The sequence below is a fragment of the Pagrus major genome, chromosome 6 (assembly GCF_040436345.1).
Source record: "Pagrus major chromosome 6, Pma_NU_1.0".
In the NCBI taxonomy this organism is placed as follows: domain Eukaryota; kingdom Metazoa; phylum Chordata; class Actinopteri; order Spariformes; family Sparidae; genus Pagrus; species Pagrus major.
The window spans coordinates 34,884,862-34,901,384 of record NC_133220.1 but is presented as its reverse complement, the minus strand read 5'-3'; the positions used below and the strand labels follow the sequence as shown (position 1 = coordinate 34,901,384).

Here is a 16,523-nt window from a genome sequence, read left to right as displayed (position 1 = left end):
ATTTAATCAGAACAGCTGCCTACGCTGGCAATGAGATGGCTCATTCTTCAGTTGTACTTTACATGTAATTCTAACCTCAAATGTCCTTACATGTACAAGTCTATGCCATTGGGCAGCCCTGCTGCTGCTCTGCCAGCCAGCCTGTCTGCGCCACCTAAAGAGCCCAGAGACACATTGTCAGTGAAGAGCTCCTCGGGAGGATGAGTGACCCCAACAGGAGCAGCAGCAGACTGGGAGAGAGGCCAAGGAGGTTGGTGTGTTTGAACCATAATAACAGAAATGCAAAAGCATTGCAAGGGAAGGCAAAACATTTTGCAAGGGAAAGTAACAGGGGGAAAAAAAATCTTCCAATCCGCACCCACAAACATTCTTAACACTCACTCCCGCACAAAAGAGTTCCATTGAAAAGTTAAAAGCACCCACTCCCACAAGATTTGCGTTTGGTTGCATGGGACCTGGGGTATCCCCATCCCAATGCAGGGCTCTACCAGCAATCGTATCACATCAATAATATATCAATATCAGTTCAAATTGCTAATGGCTGCCTCTGCTTCCTATACAGTTAATCCCGGAATGATCACACCATGACTATATTTCATAGATTGCTACTGTCATTGAGTAAAATGTAGTAAACTTTTCACTGCCATGTCAGTGAAGAAGTAATATATGAATATTTAACTTTCAGCTTCTTATTTATGTGGTGACCTGTTTTCATATCCTCACGGACAACTCCATATCATGCACATGCCTTTGTTGATGTGAACTGAGCTGATGAACACGGTCATCATGATGCTTGTAAAAACCTCAGAGAGTGCCAGCTCACTGAGGTGTTTTTCATTGTCCAACAAATATATGCCAAATAAAAGTTTATGGTGTCAGTTTACTAGATCAAATGAATGACAGTGTCCGTGCTGAGCACCTTGATTCCAGTGCTGTTTATCTTGGAACTCACAGTCAGGAAATGACTTCCAAAAACAAGTGGTATAAAACAAATAGAGATTAATTGAGCTGTATTAATATGTGTCAGAGAGGTGGTGTATTTCCCATTTTGTAAGTAAAAGAAGGGGATGTACCTTAAATTGTCTCCTGCTTATAACTCTGCCTCATGGCGGGTGAATTAGGAGCTCACTGCCCTCCGGTGTGATCAAACATTGTACAAACATGGGTTTAAACATCTGCACCACAGTTTGTGGAAGCTGTGAGGAAAAAAAAAACAAAATAAAAAAACCCACTACAGGCGATGATAGAACAAACGGTTTGCATATGATGCTCTGCAGACAAATAGTGCGAAGAAATGAAAACTGCTACCCAGTGTTATCATTATTCATCTGATGATTTAGGGGCCGGGATGAGCTTTCCATTTCCCACGCAGCAAAGGTTGATGGGAAATAAAATCCCATTCATCAATGACACATCTTTATCTGTGATACCTGCGGCAAAGCAAAGAGAGGAAGTGTGTGTGCATATGTGTGTGAATGAGTGCACAAACCCCCCAAATCCACACACACACACACAAACACACACACATTGCCTGTGTTCTCAGCCCCCCTATCGCGTGTTAATTTACAGTGCCTCTCTTATCTAGGCAGGTGGGTAAAAGCTGGCAGAGCAAGTTCTGGAGCCACACACACACTTGTCCCTTCCCCCTCCATCTTTTCATCCTTCTCTCCTCGTTTATCACATCTGGGAGGCTTGGGAGGGGGTGGAGATAAAAACGAGCCTTGGCAAGAGGCAGTCAGACAGAATGGATAGCTTAGCAACTCGGCCAGCTAGCCCTGATAGCACTCTCACCTGTTTTAGGGGGGTGGGAGGCGCCATTGTGGGATGTAGCCTTAGACAGATACAGGTTTGCTGATACACTGGGTGTCACGGTTCAACCGTGGCAGTCAGGGTTTTTGTTATTGTTTTCTCCCCCTGTCTGCCCCCCCCCAGACGCACCTGCATGTTATCATCTCATCAACTCCTGCTATATCAACTCAGTCTCTTCACTACTCCTGTGCCAGATTGTTCCATCCTGTATGTTGACTAAACCCAGGCTTTACTCTCAAGTTTTTGCTGTCCGTGTACTTCTAGTGTTGCTACGTTTGTGTGTACTTTTGCTCCAGTGTTTTTCCCTGTTGGATGCTCCACGGGATTCCCACGGACATAGTCTCGGACAGGGGTCTACAGTTCATCTCCCAAGTCTGGAAGGCTGTTTGTCAAGCGGTGGGCCTCTCCTCGGATTACCACCCGCAGACCAACGGGCATTACCGCCAGACACCCCGCATCCTGGTCCACTCACCCTCCCTGGATTGAGTACGCTCATAATTCCCTGCTTCCGTGTATTTACCATGCAGGTGATTTTAGGAGGCCTACTTAGTCTATTTGACAAGTGACCAGTGAAGAGTGTTATATAGGAAGAGGGAGACTGGGAAGGAGCTGACATTTTTGTCATTGTCAAATATCTCAATGTTGTGATCACTTGTATTTCTGCTGTTATGGCATTATTGTCTTGGGTAGGAGATGTGAGTGTATCTCTTATGAGATCAACAAACATTATCCTTGCACGATCTAAACTGTAGTGTTTCATTAACTCACTCTCATGCAGTGTTTCCCCCCCCCCCCTTTGTCTTTCCACCACTTTCTCCACTGCTTAAGTAACTCATAGGCACTTAAAAATTCCTCCTGCTTCTCCTTACTGATTTTCACCTTAGGAGCTCTCTTAAGGGCTGTGATTGTTTCTGAATAACTTCTTTCTTGACAAGGATCTAGTCTTAATTCTAAGCAAACATTCTCAGAAAACGTAATGTTTTATGTTTTAGAATTCTGTCACTAGTAGCAACTCTTTGTACTAGTCTTTATGAAGGCAGCCCCTGGCTCTTAAGCAGTAATATGTCCTCATAAATCCTCACGCAGTGGCAGATGATAAAAGAGATGCAATCAGTTTATAAAAGTGTGTTCACAAACATCCTCTGCGTATCTTGGGAGGTGAGAGAGGCCAAACACATCATTAGCATTACAGTGCATCTCTTTGTTCTTATTTAATGGACATCCCAACAGGTCTCCCAGCCCCCCACACTCATCTGGCGGCTGCAGGGCTGTTGAATCAATTACAGAATTTTGTCCCGCATTTTGTCAGCGTGCGTCCACCAACAGAAAGAGCACAGACAGACTGAGAGCAAGAGCCGCTGTGCGCGCTCTTAAACTCCGATCAAACTATCTAAACTTGGCTGTGCTGATAAAATATAAATCAAGAATCTGTTACTACACTGCCTATTCATCCCATAACATGCTATGAGGAACATTTTTAGTGTAGTGCTTAGCTAAAATAGAGAGAGACCGTGAATCAGAAGTCACCACCATTTGGTTTACTATGAAAATGGACGCTAAGGACCTTTTGATGAAATTGTAAAAGAAGGGGGTGATGAGCAAACATGAACCACAGTCCTGTTCTTTTTTTCTCCTAAAATGTTTTCAGAAACAGTGTGGTGGCCTGTTTAGCTGTAATATCATGTTGTTTGGTACCAGCTGGGGAAAAACACTGTCCCCTTTCTCTGTTTTCTCTGGTTATGTAGCAGCAGTTTCAAAATATTTCTGTCTTTCTACTGAATAGACAGCTCACTTTTATGCAAGGGCCATCTTAAAAGTACCACAAAAGTAAAAGTAAGCCTGCTCATTAAAGGTGCACTAAGTAGTTTCAGGCAAGAACATTTTAATCAGAAGAGGTAGATCTTCATTGACTGATTTCATGTGCTTAAACAAACTAAATAAACACAGTCTTTGTTTTCATGACTGAAAAAACTGAATAAACAAACGGTCCAATTCAGAATACTATACATATAGTGTATTCTTGAATATAACTATTGATGCATTAATGTGTTCATAACTTTAGGGCTGCAGCAGGTAAAGGATGAACTCATTTTAATAACTGTATATACTGCTGGGTGGCTTAACATATAATAATATAACCTAGCTACAACTTTAGATTATTGATATTATATACAAATAAACCAAGTAAAGTAATCAGTAGGCCTAATGCTAACTAAAACTAAAGCTATAAATAACTGTTGTGGAATAAAAGTGTAATTTTTGCCTCTGAGATATAATGGAGTAGAAGAATAAGGTTTAGGTTTAAAGGGTATTTATCTTGTATGTGTTTTGTGAGGGAAGTGCCATCTCATGGTGACACCCTGCAATTTAATGAATGGGCATGTTTACAGTGGAATCTAGGCACACCCCCAGGAGTAGGAGGGGGGAGTCTGCCAGTGTCTGGCAATCGGCTGGGAACCAGCTGGCAGGCAGCTGGCAGCCGAAAGGCCTTTGGTTGGGAGAGGAAAATCAAGATGGCTGAATCTGTAGCTAGTTCACACAGTGAACTTTCTTCAAGTAGGCTAACGTTACATGTGTGCAGAGTGCAGCAACTTTAATAAGGTGTTATGTATTATGAATTGTACACTTCCTTCAGAAGTGTAGTTTGAGAGTTGAGTTACAGTAGGCTACAGTGGTTGACATGATGTTTTTGCATATATAAAGCAAGTTTTATTTCTGTGTTACTTACAATATCATACAAATAAGCTAATCTCATCTCCTCTTACTGTCTGCGTCCAGAGTACACCCACTCCCACAATCTTCACTCAGCAATGCCACTGCTTTTAAGGACAACCACAGAACAGGTAAAGCCGACCACTACAGCAAGATTACATTATACTTAGAGGAGCATGTAAATCCGAATCAGAATCAGAATCAGAAATACTTTATTGATCCCCGAGGGGAAATTGCTTGCGTTACAGCTGTTTATTGAGACATTTTTAGAATGTTTATAATGCACGTCCCATTATAACCCAAAGATTCCACTGGATGCATGTCCGCTGCGTTATGGCTCCGGTGCGGTTTTGCTCCGTCATTCGTCGTCCGGCAACCCCCACCAGCTGCGTTTTGAGTCCGCCACGGCGCAGCTCCGCTGAACAGCTGGAGTTACGGAACTGAGGAATTCCCACGATAATTACATACTCACACACGACCGCAGTTATACGTATGTGTTATAATCACAACAACACGAAGTGTTCCTGACCGAAGGATTAGAGGAAGAGCTTGTATTTGTCTCTTTTTTGAGGTTTTTGTGCTGGCATCAACACAGAGTGTTTTATTTTGAAAATTAACCAGATGTCATGTTGTTTCGTGTCTGACTTCCTGTCTGCTCTGTGCTGAATTCGGCTGAATTGCTGCGTCGTGCTCCGGCATCCGCCAGAAAAAGAAGTCCTGCGTATCTGCTCCGGAGGGCTGCGGACTGCCGGAGCTGGGATGCAGCAGACACGCAGCGCAGCGGACACGTATCTGGTGGAATCGAGGGGTCAGTCAATGGCCATCTGTACTCATAAACGCAGTATCCTCTATTAAGAAGGGCAGGTGACTCAACCCTAATTTTTTTGTCTTTCCGAACACCTCTGAAGTGACTCCTCTGAATGTGGGACCTCTCACCAGCTGCATGCTTCTACACAGGCCAGTCAGCAGAGACACAGCTGACAATACAGCTGATGGTGCTTGCTTCAGATTTAGGCCTGTGAGCTAAGTTCTGTTCATTTCGGTTGAAATGGTTAGTTTTGCCAAATTGTATAAATTGTCATTGTTTTGTTGTCGGCCAACTATGTATTTCTTTGTCGGTGTCTAAATTAACAATAAAAAGCACAATTAAAATATTGTTTGGACCCCTCATTCCTGCTGTCTGCTAGGCTACAGTGTGACCACAATTAAAAACATATTTTGGATGTTGTGGTACCAACAAGTTACAATGTTTAAGTGAAACTAGACTTTGAGAAATGTTTTGTCTGTATTTGTCACACTTTACAGCATTTTTTCTTGGTGTTTTCAGGAAGATGTGTGACCTAACCATATTTTGCAGTGCTTTCTTTAATTAGGCTACTTGGTTCTCTTAGAACTAAAACACTGTCACATATGAAGGGCATATTAATTTAAAGTTTAAGTGTCATGAACATGTTAGGTAACAATATCTATGAGAAGTGATGCCTAGGATATTTGTCTGCCTCAAATCCATCTCTGAGGTGGGGTTTCAAATGATCCTGAATTTTGGCATCAAATTGATCCAGATCACTGCCTTAAAGTTTGAAATACCCTAAAAAAGCATTTTATCCGGATTAAAGGTAGGGTTGGATTACTATGGAGCTAAATCAGGGTCAAATGTTTTGTATTTGGAAAAAGTAAAATTTGAAACTGAAATTTCAAGTTTTGATCTTGAATTTTGAAAAATACATCAATGTATTCAAAATAAAAATAAATGTACAAAAAGTTTTTTCAGGTTAAAAATAATTATGATCAACTCTGGTAATTCTTTTGAATAAATCATTTATTTTCATTTTTCACTTTCATATGTTTTGATATTTGGGATCCTATTTCTTTCAGTTGCATGTTTTATCTTTTCAGATTCAGATCTTAGTTTTTTTCAGTTTCAAATCTTTTTTTCAGTTTCAGACTTTTGACCCTGATCTAGCGTGGGGGGCGTGGCATCAACTGAGAGGGCTGTGGAATCATGACAGACAGCTTAACCAAAAGGCTACAGACCTTCCCCTATCATGTTGCCTTCAGGGAACGTAGGATCTAAAACGATTCGGCTACGCCACATGATTGGCAGTGAAAAAACTGCTGTCAGTGACAAACTTCCATTTGCACACCATGCACGAATATCCTGCACGGCTAAAACTGTTTTAATTTCCATGGCTGTTTAGATGTGAGATGTGGAAGCTGTTTTAGACAGTACTGAGGACTAATTGTAGTACAGGAGCGACAAAATCACGCCAGATTGTGCACAGACACCCACACTTTAAGTACTGAAATGTCCGACACGTAGCACTGGACCCAGCACACAGGTGAGAAAAGTAAGGTTGGGAAATCGTGATAAATATCAAAATGAGAGGTCGTTTTGTGTTTTTTTTCAGCACTCCATGCATTCCTGCAACCACAAAACAGCACTACCTTTAATCAAATTAACAGCAGTATCAGTATTTTTCACGCAATACATAGGCTAACGTTACTACCTACTACTGCGTTAGCAGCCACTCGATGCTAACGTTAGCCCTTTGCTTAACCTCTAGCTTTGATAATTCACCACTTAAAAGATGTCAGAAACATTGTATGTTGTTACAAAACGACCTCTCATTTTGATATTTATCACGATTTCCCAACCTTACCTTTCTCACCTGTGTGCCGGTCCAGCAGGTGAGCCAGCAGAACCGGACGCCATGGCCAGCGGACACTGCGAGGCATTCACAGTGCTACGTGGAAATTGGACATTTCAAAACTTAAAGTGTGGGTGTCTGTGCACAATCTGGCGTGATTTGTACTGTCTAAAACAGCTTCCACATCTCACATCTAAACAGCCTTGGAAATTAAAACAGTTTTAGCTGTGCAGGATATTCGTGCATGGTGTGCAAATGGAAGTTTGTCACTGACAGCAGTTTTTTCACTGCCAATCATGTGGCCTAGCCGAATCGTTTTAGATCCTACGTTCCCTGAAGGCAACATGATAGGGGAAGGTCTGTAGCCTTTTGGTTAAGCTGTCTGTCATGATTCCACACCCCTCTCAGTTGATGCCACGCCCCCCACGCTAGATCAGGGTCAAAAGTCTGAAACTGAAAAAAAAAGATTTGAAACTGAAAGAAAGATCTGAAACTGAAAAAGAAAGATATGAAACTGAAAAAAAGATTTGAAACTGAAAAAAAACTAAGATCTGAATCTGAAAAGATAAAACATGCAACTGAAAGAAATAGGATCCCAAATATCAAAACATATGAAAGTGAAAAATGAAAATAAATTATTTATTCAAAAGAATTACCAGAGTTGATCATAATTATTTTTAACTTGAAAAAACTTTTTGTACATTTATTTTTATTTTGAATACGTTGATGTATTTTTCAAAATTAAAGATCAAAGCTTGAAATTTCAGTTTCAAATTTTACTTTTACAAGTACAAAACATTTGACCCTGATTTAGCTCCATAGATTACCAAATCTGAATCTGAATCATCAGGATCTGCTTTGAAGTACCCAATTTTCAGATCAGATCAAGTTTAATCCAACCCAACCAATGTAATCCTGTGAGATTATTTTGAAATACCAGCCCCCGGTGACTTGGATTACGCCAAACAAGGTGTATAGAGCCATTTTGGGTTTTTCTTTTTTCAAATTAAAACAATTCCCCATTTACTTCAGTTGTTTAGGGGACATGCTGCAATGCTGTGAAGCTCCAGAAATGTTTTGTGGACTTGTCACTGCATGGGGGTGAGTAATAATGACTGAATTTTCATTTTTGGTTGAATTGATCCTTTGATATGTAGCTACTGCTCGTAATCAGTTAGCTTAGCTTGGCATAAAGACTTGAAAAAGTCTTGTTCGTTGCGGTTTCACATTCATGAACAACAATGGAGGAGAGGATAGTAATCACTAATTGTGGCAGTTTACAGACAAGAGCTGTACAATAACACATCTACTCGTACCGAGAAAGAACAAATAAGGAGCTGCCGTGGAGGGAAGTGATCGAGAAGCTCAGGCTACCTGGTAAGTTTTGGAAATACGTCTCAGCCCAGCACAGCATAGCTCTGATCGATCCAAACCCCATTTTGGGAACAAGCATTTTAAAAGTTGTTTGCTTGTTGTCTGGCCAACAGACCTGAGGAAGCATGGACTCAGGCTTTTTACAAGGCGCCATTATGATGTTGTTATTTTGGCGTCCTTCTGATCCATTTACTGCAGTCAGATCACAGAAAAATCTCTTCATTTTGGGTTCATAACGATATGGTTTGTGATTATTTTTATTTGTTACGTGAGTAGACGCGATTTAAAATGTATAAACCTGCTATCACACTTATATATATATATATATAAAATATTTTCTTTGCGTTTAGTCTGAACGTGGCATAAAACAGATTGGATAAAGTCTAAAATATATTTTTTAGTCGCCAAACAAAGAATGGCCTGATCGTGTGTCAGTTAGTTTTCCTTGGGCAAGGCTTGACAATTTTGAATCAACCACACAACCTCCTGCTTGAGAATACCTGTGGGTAGATTCATACATGTTTCACTTTGGATGCAAAGCACACAATAGTGGAATGAGAATGTACAAGGCACAGGGTTGTGCATACACACACAGGATGAGTGACACACTCCAGCTGAAGTCGTGCGCTGTGCTGCCTGGCAATGCTGTGCCTGGCATATTAACCAGAGCATTACTGTTTAAAACAGCAGGTAGGGGAGCAGCGGGTCCCTACTTCATCATGCTATTCAAGGGCCCTATTAGGCTACAATTACTAAATGGCAAGGCTTGTAAATCATACATCATTCATGTGGAGCACTCTGAGAAAGCACAAGAAGACTCCTCTACGTCGCTGCCCACTGCAACACTGTGAGCTGCTGAGACAGACAGGATAGTGGGAAAAGGAACAGAAAGTGAATGGAAAGGCAAAGGTAAAAAAGAAAATAAAAGGATACTAGACAATTGTACAGAAAAAGGACAAAAATGAGGAAAGAATTCAAAAAGGCTGAACCTTGTGCATTTTGCATGAGCTAAATGCCAATCCTTGGAAGAAATATGACCTAGCTCAGCTTGTTTATTTTGTCTCACACTTTTGTTATTGGCTGAACTTCCAGTCAGCTTGTAGTGATTGGCACTTTTAAGCAAACACGCCCGTGCATCACTCACACACACAGACACACACACTACTCAGGGAGTATGCCAGCATTTGAAAACAAAATGGCGCAAAGAGGTGTCACCTGGGTTTACTTTCCTTGGCCAATGGGTATTGAATCTCTGAGTATTATTAGTTGCTTCCTGAAGCAGAAGCAGCTAAGGACTCATTTATCAGTAGTTGAACTGTAGGTTTTGCAGATTTTGCAGATGATACTAAAAGGTTTTATAGTAACTGGAGATCAGATTAATTCTAGGCTTTCGTAGCCAAACAGTATTAACCTCTTCCATTTTATAATGCCTAGTCATACTTTTGTGGTTATTTTGGTGAAGGTACACAAAAGTAGTGTTATCAGTAATGCATTACTGTACACAGACAGTCATATTTTAAAGTAACTTATTACTTGATGGTAATGTGTAATCCATTACATTCTGGAAATAAGTTGCCTAACACTGCACTTTTGTTATTTGGAAATGATATGATAACATTTGGCCATAAATCTGCACAAAATCTCGTCTCTCAGCAACATCACTGCAAAATTTCAGTTCCAGCCTTAAAGGCCTGATCAGCTGAGCCATTTTGCCAACTTTGAATCTGGCACAAAGCAGAGGTGTGTGTGTGTGTGTGTGTGCCTGCATGTGGAGAAATAGTATAGTTGACTGAAAGACTTAGTCAATATGAGAAAATAGGCTTGATTTTCACTGAAACTTCATGCTACATGGAAACTTTTCCTCGCTGATTTCTCACTGCTAAATCAATTGTGATGGCATATTATTGCAATTTTATAACAGCAGCCCTGAAAAGCTTCATCATGCATTCATATAGGTTTTGTGTTTTCAGCAGAATCTTTGAAATCTTCTCCTGCAGACAGTTTAATTCTAAACTGGGCAGTAAGGACAAATGCGTCATTTACATATGGAGCTATCTCAACCACTGACACAAAGGCACCTTTATGCAACTTTGTGGAAAGGTTTGGGGAAAAAAGTTTGGAGCGGAAGGAGAAGATTACAATATCAAGCTGAATTGTCAGTGTGCTGATCTTCCAAATGTCAAACAATACATATTCATCTGTTTGGCCGGCTGCAGCAAAGAGGTAGCGCTCTAAGAGAAGTCCAAACAGAGATGGCTGACATTTCAGCATTCAAGAGACTGACAGCTGCACATAAACAACATGCAAATGCACACAAGCTCTCAGAAAACACCCGCACGCATTCATATTTACACACTTGGCATGTAGCAATGTTAGTTGGTTAGTTGGACGATGTTAAAGCTGGGTGCTAAAAGAGTGTCTCTTTATGCCAAAAAGTTTGAGAGATGAGGCCTTGATTGGCCATGATTGCCTTCACAGCCATTTGCTGATCCACTTGCTAATGGGCACTTCCACCTGTATAATGTTTATTCTTGAACCAATAAACGGAACATTCATGCTAAAAATAATAATAAAGTGTTCTCTACCATCGTGATAATGTATAGCAGTTTACTGCCCATCAACAAAAACTAAAATGAAGATTCCCGGTCATTTAAAGTAATCATTTTACAAGACATTTTTTCTAAAAACTACAGAAATGTATGTCCATGGGACTAGCATATAGTAGCATATAGTAATATGTTTATTGTGATTGTTATTTTTAGATAGGTTAGTCTATGCCAATACTGAGACTATGGAACTATTCCAAAGTGGTGGATCAACAATCCTGAGCTAGCGAAATTATTTCTCAAAGAAAAGCTGATTTTAGGTTAAGAGATGAAGTTCACTGAAACTTCAGTCTATTTTGAGCAGTCACGGTGATATTTAAAATATCTTTTTAAGACAAGGATTTTACAGAGTCATAACGCCGAAAACCTGATCTGATATGATTAAGTAATGCTGGCTCTAACCTGATTATAATTTTGGTTAATCGGGTGACATGCCATTGCTCCAGCGGCTGATTACTGTGAAACCCCAATAGACCAAAAAATGTCTCATTGGACCAAACCCAAGTCTGAAAAGGTGCCATTGGCACATGCGGATTAATGCACAGGCTTCCCTAGGCTGCAGCCTAGGGGCCCCACGTGTGGAGGGGCCCTGGCGTCACAGCCGTGGGGGACTTTTAAAACAAGGTGATTTCATCCCCCCGACTTTCTCCTAAGGTATTAAACCGTTTGCCCGCCCTCGCGGTGTACCAGCGTACTAAAATGGAGCGCACCTCAGCCCCCCATACATGAAAACCCATTGGCCAAGTTGGATTGATTGACAGCCATCAAGCCAATCACAGCCATTTGACCAAACCCACTAGTCCCGCCCCCCGGGAAAGTAAACACGTACATGCTAACACGGAGCTGCCTCACTCGCTGCCGCAGACAGCGAACAGAGCAGAGGTATGAAACGGTTATTTAACTCGTTAATAATGTAGGATTGTGTCTGTAAATAACTAAACTATGTCTTGCTTTGTGGCATGTCCGCTAATATTAAGCAAGCCAGGTGGCAAACAAAGTTAATGCAAGCCAGGTAAAGTTAATGGTAACTGACAGATAGTTTTCTACAGACATCCACTGATTTTGATATTATTCAACATTATCATTATTCTTTTTGTTAGGAATGCCAAACAGGAAGAGGCAGCAGAAGATTGACTTCTTTTTCAAGTCAAGTTGTCATTTAATTGGAGTTATGTGACAGGAGGGAAACAGAAAGCTAGCTTTCAATCCATAAATGCACTAATTCAATTTTATGGTAGTACATTCATATTCTTGCATTGATGCCATGTAGGTGTTCATTTACGTAACTTAAAGCTATTTGTTGAAGCTTAAAACCTTCTTTTCAATGAAGAAAATCTCCTACATCAACTCATCCCTGTTACTGCTCTCAGAAACTAGAAAAGAATAGAAATGAAGACAATGAAATGCAATAAAACTATTAAAATCTTAAATAATAAGAGGAATAAAATAATATAGAGTACAATAAAGGCTAGGATGAAAGTTAGTTAAAACAGATTAGAACAAGAAAATATATGTAAAATAATTAATAAAAAGCAGATAAAAGAACAACAAAAGAATTGAATGTTTCCTAATCAAAATCAAGCCTGTTTGTTCTAAGTTTACATGTTCAGGAATATTAACACTGAGTTCTTTATGTAGGATGTTTCTGAGGAAGGGAAGTTCAGGAGTCAGGACAAAGGAGAGCATGGAGAAGATGAGGGAGAGAACAGGAGAAGAGAGAGAGAACACAAAAGAAGGAGAAGGGGAGAACATGAGAGAAGGAGAGGGAGATAACACAAGAGAAGAGGGAGGAACACAGTGTTCTTGCCAATTTCACTCACTCACACTTGTTCTTTAATAAGACATATACATTAATTTCTTAATACCATGGTATGTGATTGCTTGTGAATATATAGTATCTTAGGTTAAAGAGCGTTGTGCTATAACGTACATTTTGAATGCAATATTATTGGCATATCCTAGTGAAGAAAATCTAGAAATTCATCGCATTAGTTTTGGAGACTGAAACAGGGGCCAAAGGTGGTTGCGGTGCTCATGTGCTACCCCAGAACCCCCCCACATTTAAAATTGCTGCTCCACCCCTGTGGAGGGGTCCTTGAATTGGTCAGATTATTTTTTAGAAATTTAAATACACTTGTATAATTATGGTACTTGTACAATAATGGAAAAATTCATTGACCTCTATTGGTCCATGGGGTAATAAACAAACAAAACAGCACTGATTGGGCAGACACGGGTCACCTCATCCAATCAAGCTCATCGATTCGATTTGACCTACCTGTGTGCTAACTGGAGTGTGTGTGGATCATGTTTGCCAAATATTCTCCTGCACTGTTACACATGGTGCAAAATTACATTTTTTCTGGGAGAGCATGATGCATAAGGGGGGGCCCACATAAAAAATAGCCTAGGGGCCCATGACTACCTTAATCCTCCTCTGGCCATTGGACTGAAAGCCTACTTGTTTCAATGAATCCATAATGATAGAGTCATTATTGAGTGTCTTCTATAAGTATTTGATCCATTTTTTGATAACAGCCTGGAACGCTAGCCAGATGCTAACAGGACATATTTGATAATCCCGTCGAGCTTTGGGAGAGTCAACCAATCAGAGGTTTGTTTTGGTCTTGTCCACCAATGGGTGGCTAATCCGACTATTCATACGTGTTTGCATATGCAAGCAGGTAATCAGAGGGTGACTGTAACTGACAAACCGCTTGCTGGGTCCTGAAAAAGTAGAATATCATATAAGAGAATATAGGCCTATCCCAGTGTGAACAGCACAGTCTGATGTTTGAGGTGATGTTTCAGTTCTGTAAGAGTGAAGCCAGCGGTGGTGTTTCTAAGTTTGAAAGAGTGAAACCATCACTGTGTGCTTCAACTTTGGTATTGTTTTGTTTCCCCTTGGGAGAACAAGCTAAAAACCTTGCTCATTATAGTTCTCTGGGTGATTTGAACAGATTTCAGTGAATTAAAGTTATGCTTTGTTTTTTTTCTTTGTATTTTTAGCCATTTAATCATTTAGACATTCATGTGGCATCTCTGAAGCATGCGTGTTCTGATAGCCCTGGTTGTGCTGAAGGAAATGATGTATATAACTTGATTGTGCTTTATCAGGGTTGATGTTATACCAGCATTCTTACACAAGAAGACCAGGCAACCAAAAGTAGGAAAAAAATGCTCAAGGCTCAGAAGGTGATGGTTCAAGAAAAGCAATGGTTCTAGTAGAAGTTGTTTCACCAGCACATTCTTGAGGTCTATCCACATTGGCATGTATGTCTGTTAAGAGTATGTAATCTGGTCCTACTAATTTGTCATTAACTGTATTAAATGATTGGACTGTTGCTGCTAGAGTAAAACATACTCATATGGAGCTGTTTTACATAACCTGAGAGACTACGTGGGCCGGGGTGGGCCATTGCTACCTCTTTGTAAGATGAATGAATTAATAAAATGTATAAACGAAATAAAATGTGTGATAAAGTGTCGGGTCAGAGTGTGCCCTCCACCAGCAGGCAACAAAAGGTCTCACCAAGTCAAACATGTCGGGCTTCATTCCTTGGTATTCCCAGGCTTACTAAATTGTGCTTACCTCCACAGGGTAACGCCGGCCGTTGATGCTGTGTTCAGAGCCTTCAGATCCATTGCTCGGACCCCAATGAAACTCTACTTTTTCAGCTTTAAACCTCCCTGGTAGCCCTGCTCCCCGAACAAAGTAATCATCCTTCAACATAATGGCCACTGAAAGCAAGACAGAAAGACAGAGAAGAGCAGAGACAGAGCAAGAAACATACATCACTGGACATCTTTTTCAACATACATAGTAACCATTCCTCTCACAGAAACCGACAGCAGATAATTAGTGTATGTTACTGATGTGAAGGCAAATTTCAAAGATAGCTCAAAAACACATGTGTCAGGACACATACACAGTGTGAAACCTCTTTAAGTCTGAAGAGACGGACACAGACTAAAGGATGTATTCTGAGGACATGCTAAAGGGAGATATGTGTTTATCATTTAAATTTGCTCAGAGGAAGGCATGCTCACTCAAGACCATTCTTGTCATCGTCTATCAGCCTCTAAGGCTAGTTCTCAAGTGAGGGGCTAATTTGTCAAGCAACATAAGTCTCTTTAGCCAGCACAAACTGCCTTTGTTGAGTCCTTTGTTATTCCATCACATGCTGCAGAAATATAGTGACAATTAATAGGGAGCCTTCATTTTACATTCATAAACAGCCCTTAAAGGATGCTCCGTTTACCAATGCAGCCGCTTGAAAGTCATGAAAGAGATGCCATATTTACTATTGCTAACCTGAACACTGAATGAAAATGAGCGCTCATTTTTGTGAATCCAACTCACAAATTGAAATGAAATGTTTACCAAAATCTGAGCCACAGCTAAGATTTTAATTCATCAGCCTAATTTACACTAATTACATCTTGATACATTTTTAGTTATGTCTGCACATTTTATGTATTCATTTAACTGTTAGATAATGTTTTCTGTAGCCTATTTGATATCCCCATATGATCTCACATGGTCTAAAAAGACAGGATATAATTATACTGGGGAAATACTTCATTCTTATTACATCAGCATGAAATAAAAAAAAAGTTTACAATCTGTAATTTCTGTGTAACTGTAGATTCTGAACTCATCCTCAAGCCATTCAAATTTTCATGCCAATGTCTGTCAGTAGCCCTGGTCAAAACAACAAAAATGAATACAGGCTGTAATAAACTAGAAGGATCATTTAACATACTTTAGTTGCCACATAAAATAAAAATAATCAATAACTTTTTTATTAGATGTCAGTTAATTTGGTCTGCATGTGATAGAGGTTAGTGGATGATGACATGTACTAAATATATATATATATATATATATATATATATATATATATATATATATATATATACATATATATATATATATATATATATATATATATATATATATATATATACTCTCTAGGAGTCACTTCACTCACTTTAGTTTTCTTTGCCATGAACTCATCTTGTACAGTACTTGTCTATGTGTAGTCCCCCCAAAAGCCACCAAATGAGGGATTCATTCATGATCTGAAAAACTCACATAATGACCTAATACACTGTTTAATGTGCTCATTTTAAATATGTATATATTTTTATTGAAAATGGGACCAGAAAAAAAAAAAACAAACAAAAAAAACAAATCCCTCTGTTTGTTGCCCGAGCAGTTATTCCATCATCTGTTAGTTCCTTCATTTGGGGATCAAAACAACGTGCCTATTTTCATTTTGCCCTATGACCATGAATCTCTGAATAATTTCTGCAATTTCAAGTCAGACACTGGGCCACTTCCTGCACTCCTGGTTTTCCTTCCTTTTAT

General features: G+C 39.9%; 1 protein-coding gene across 1 annotated transcript in view; it reads right to left on the bottom strand.

Moving 5' to 3' along the window:
- ptprga (protein tyrosine phosphatase receptor type Ga) overlaps positions 1–16,523 on the bottom strand; it is a 507,602-nt gene that overhangs the window by 173,983 nt on the left and 317,096 nt on the right. The window contains exon 6 of the mRNA XM_073468860.1: positions 14,742–14,890. Within this exon, the coding sequence (XP_073324961.1) occupies positions 14,742–14,890 (149 nt within the window). The remainder of the gene's footprint in view (positions 1–14,741; positions 14,891–16,523) is intronic.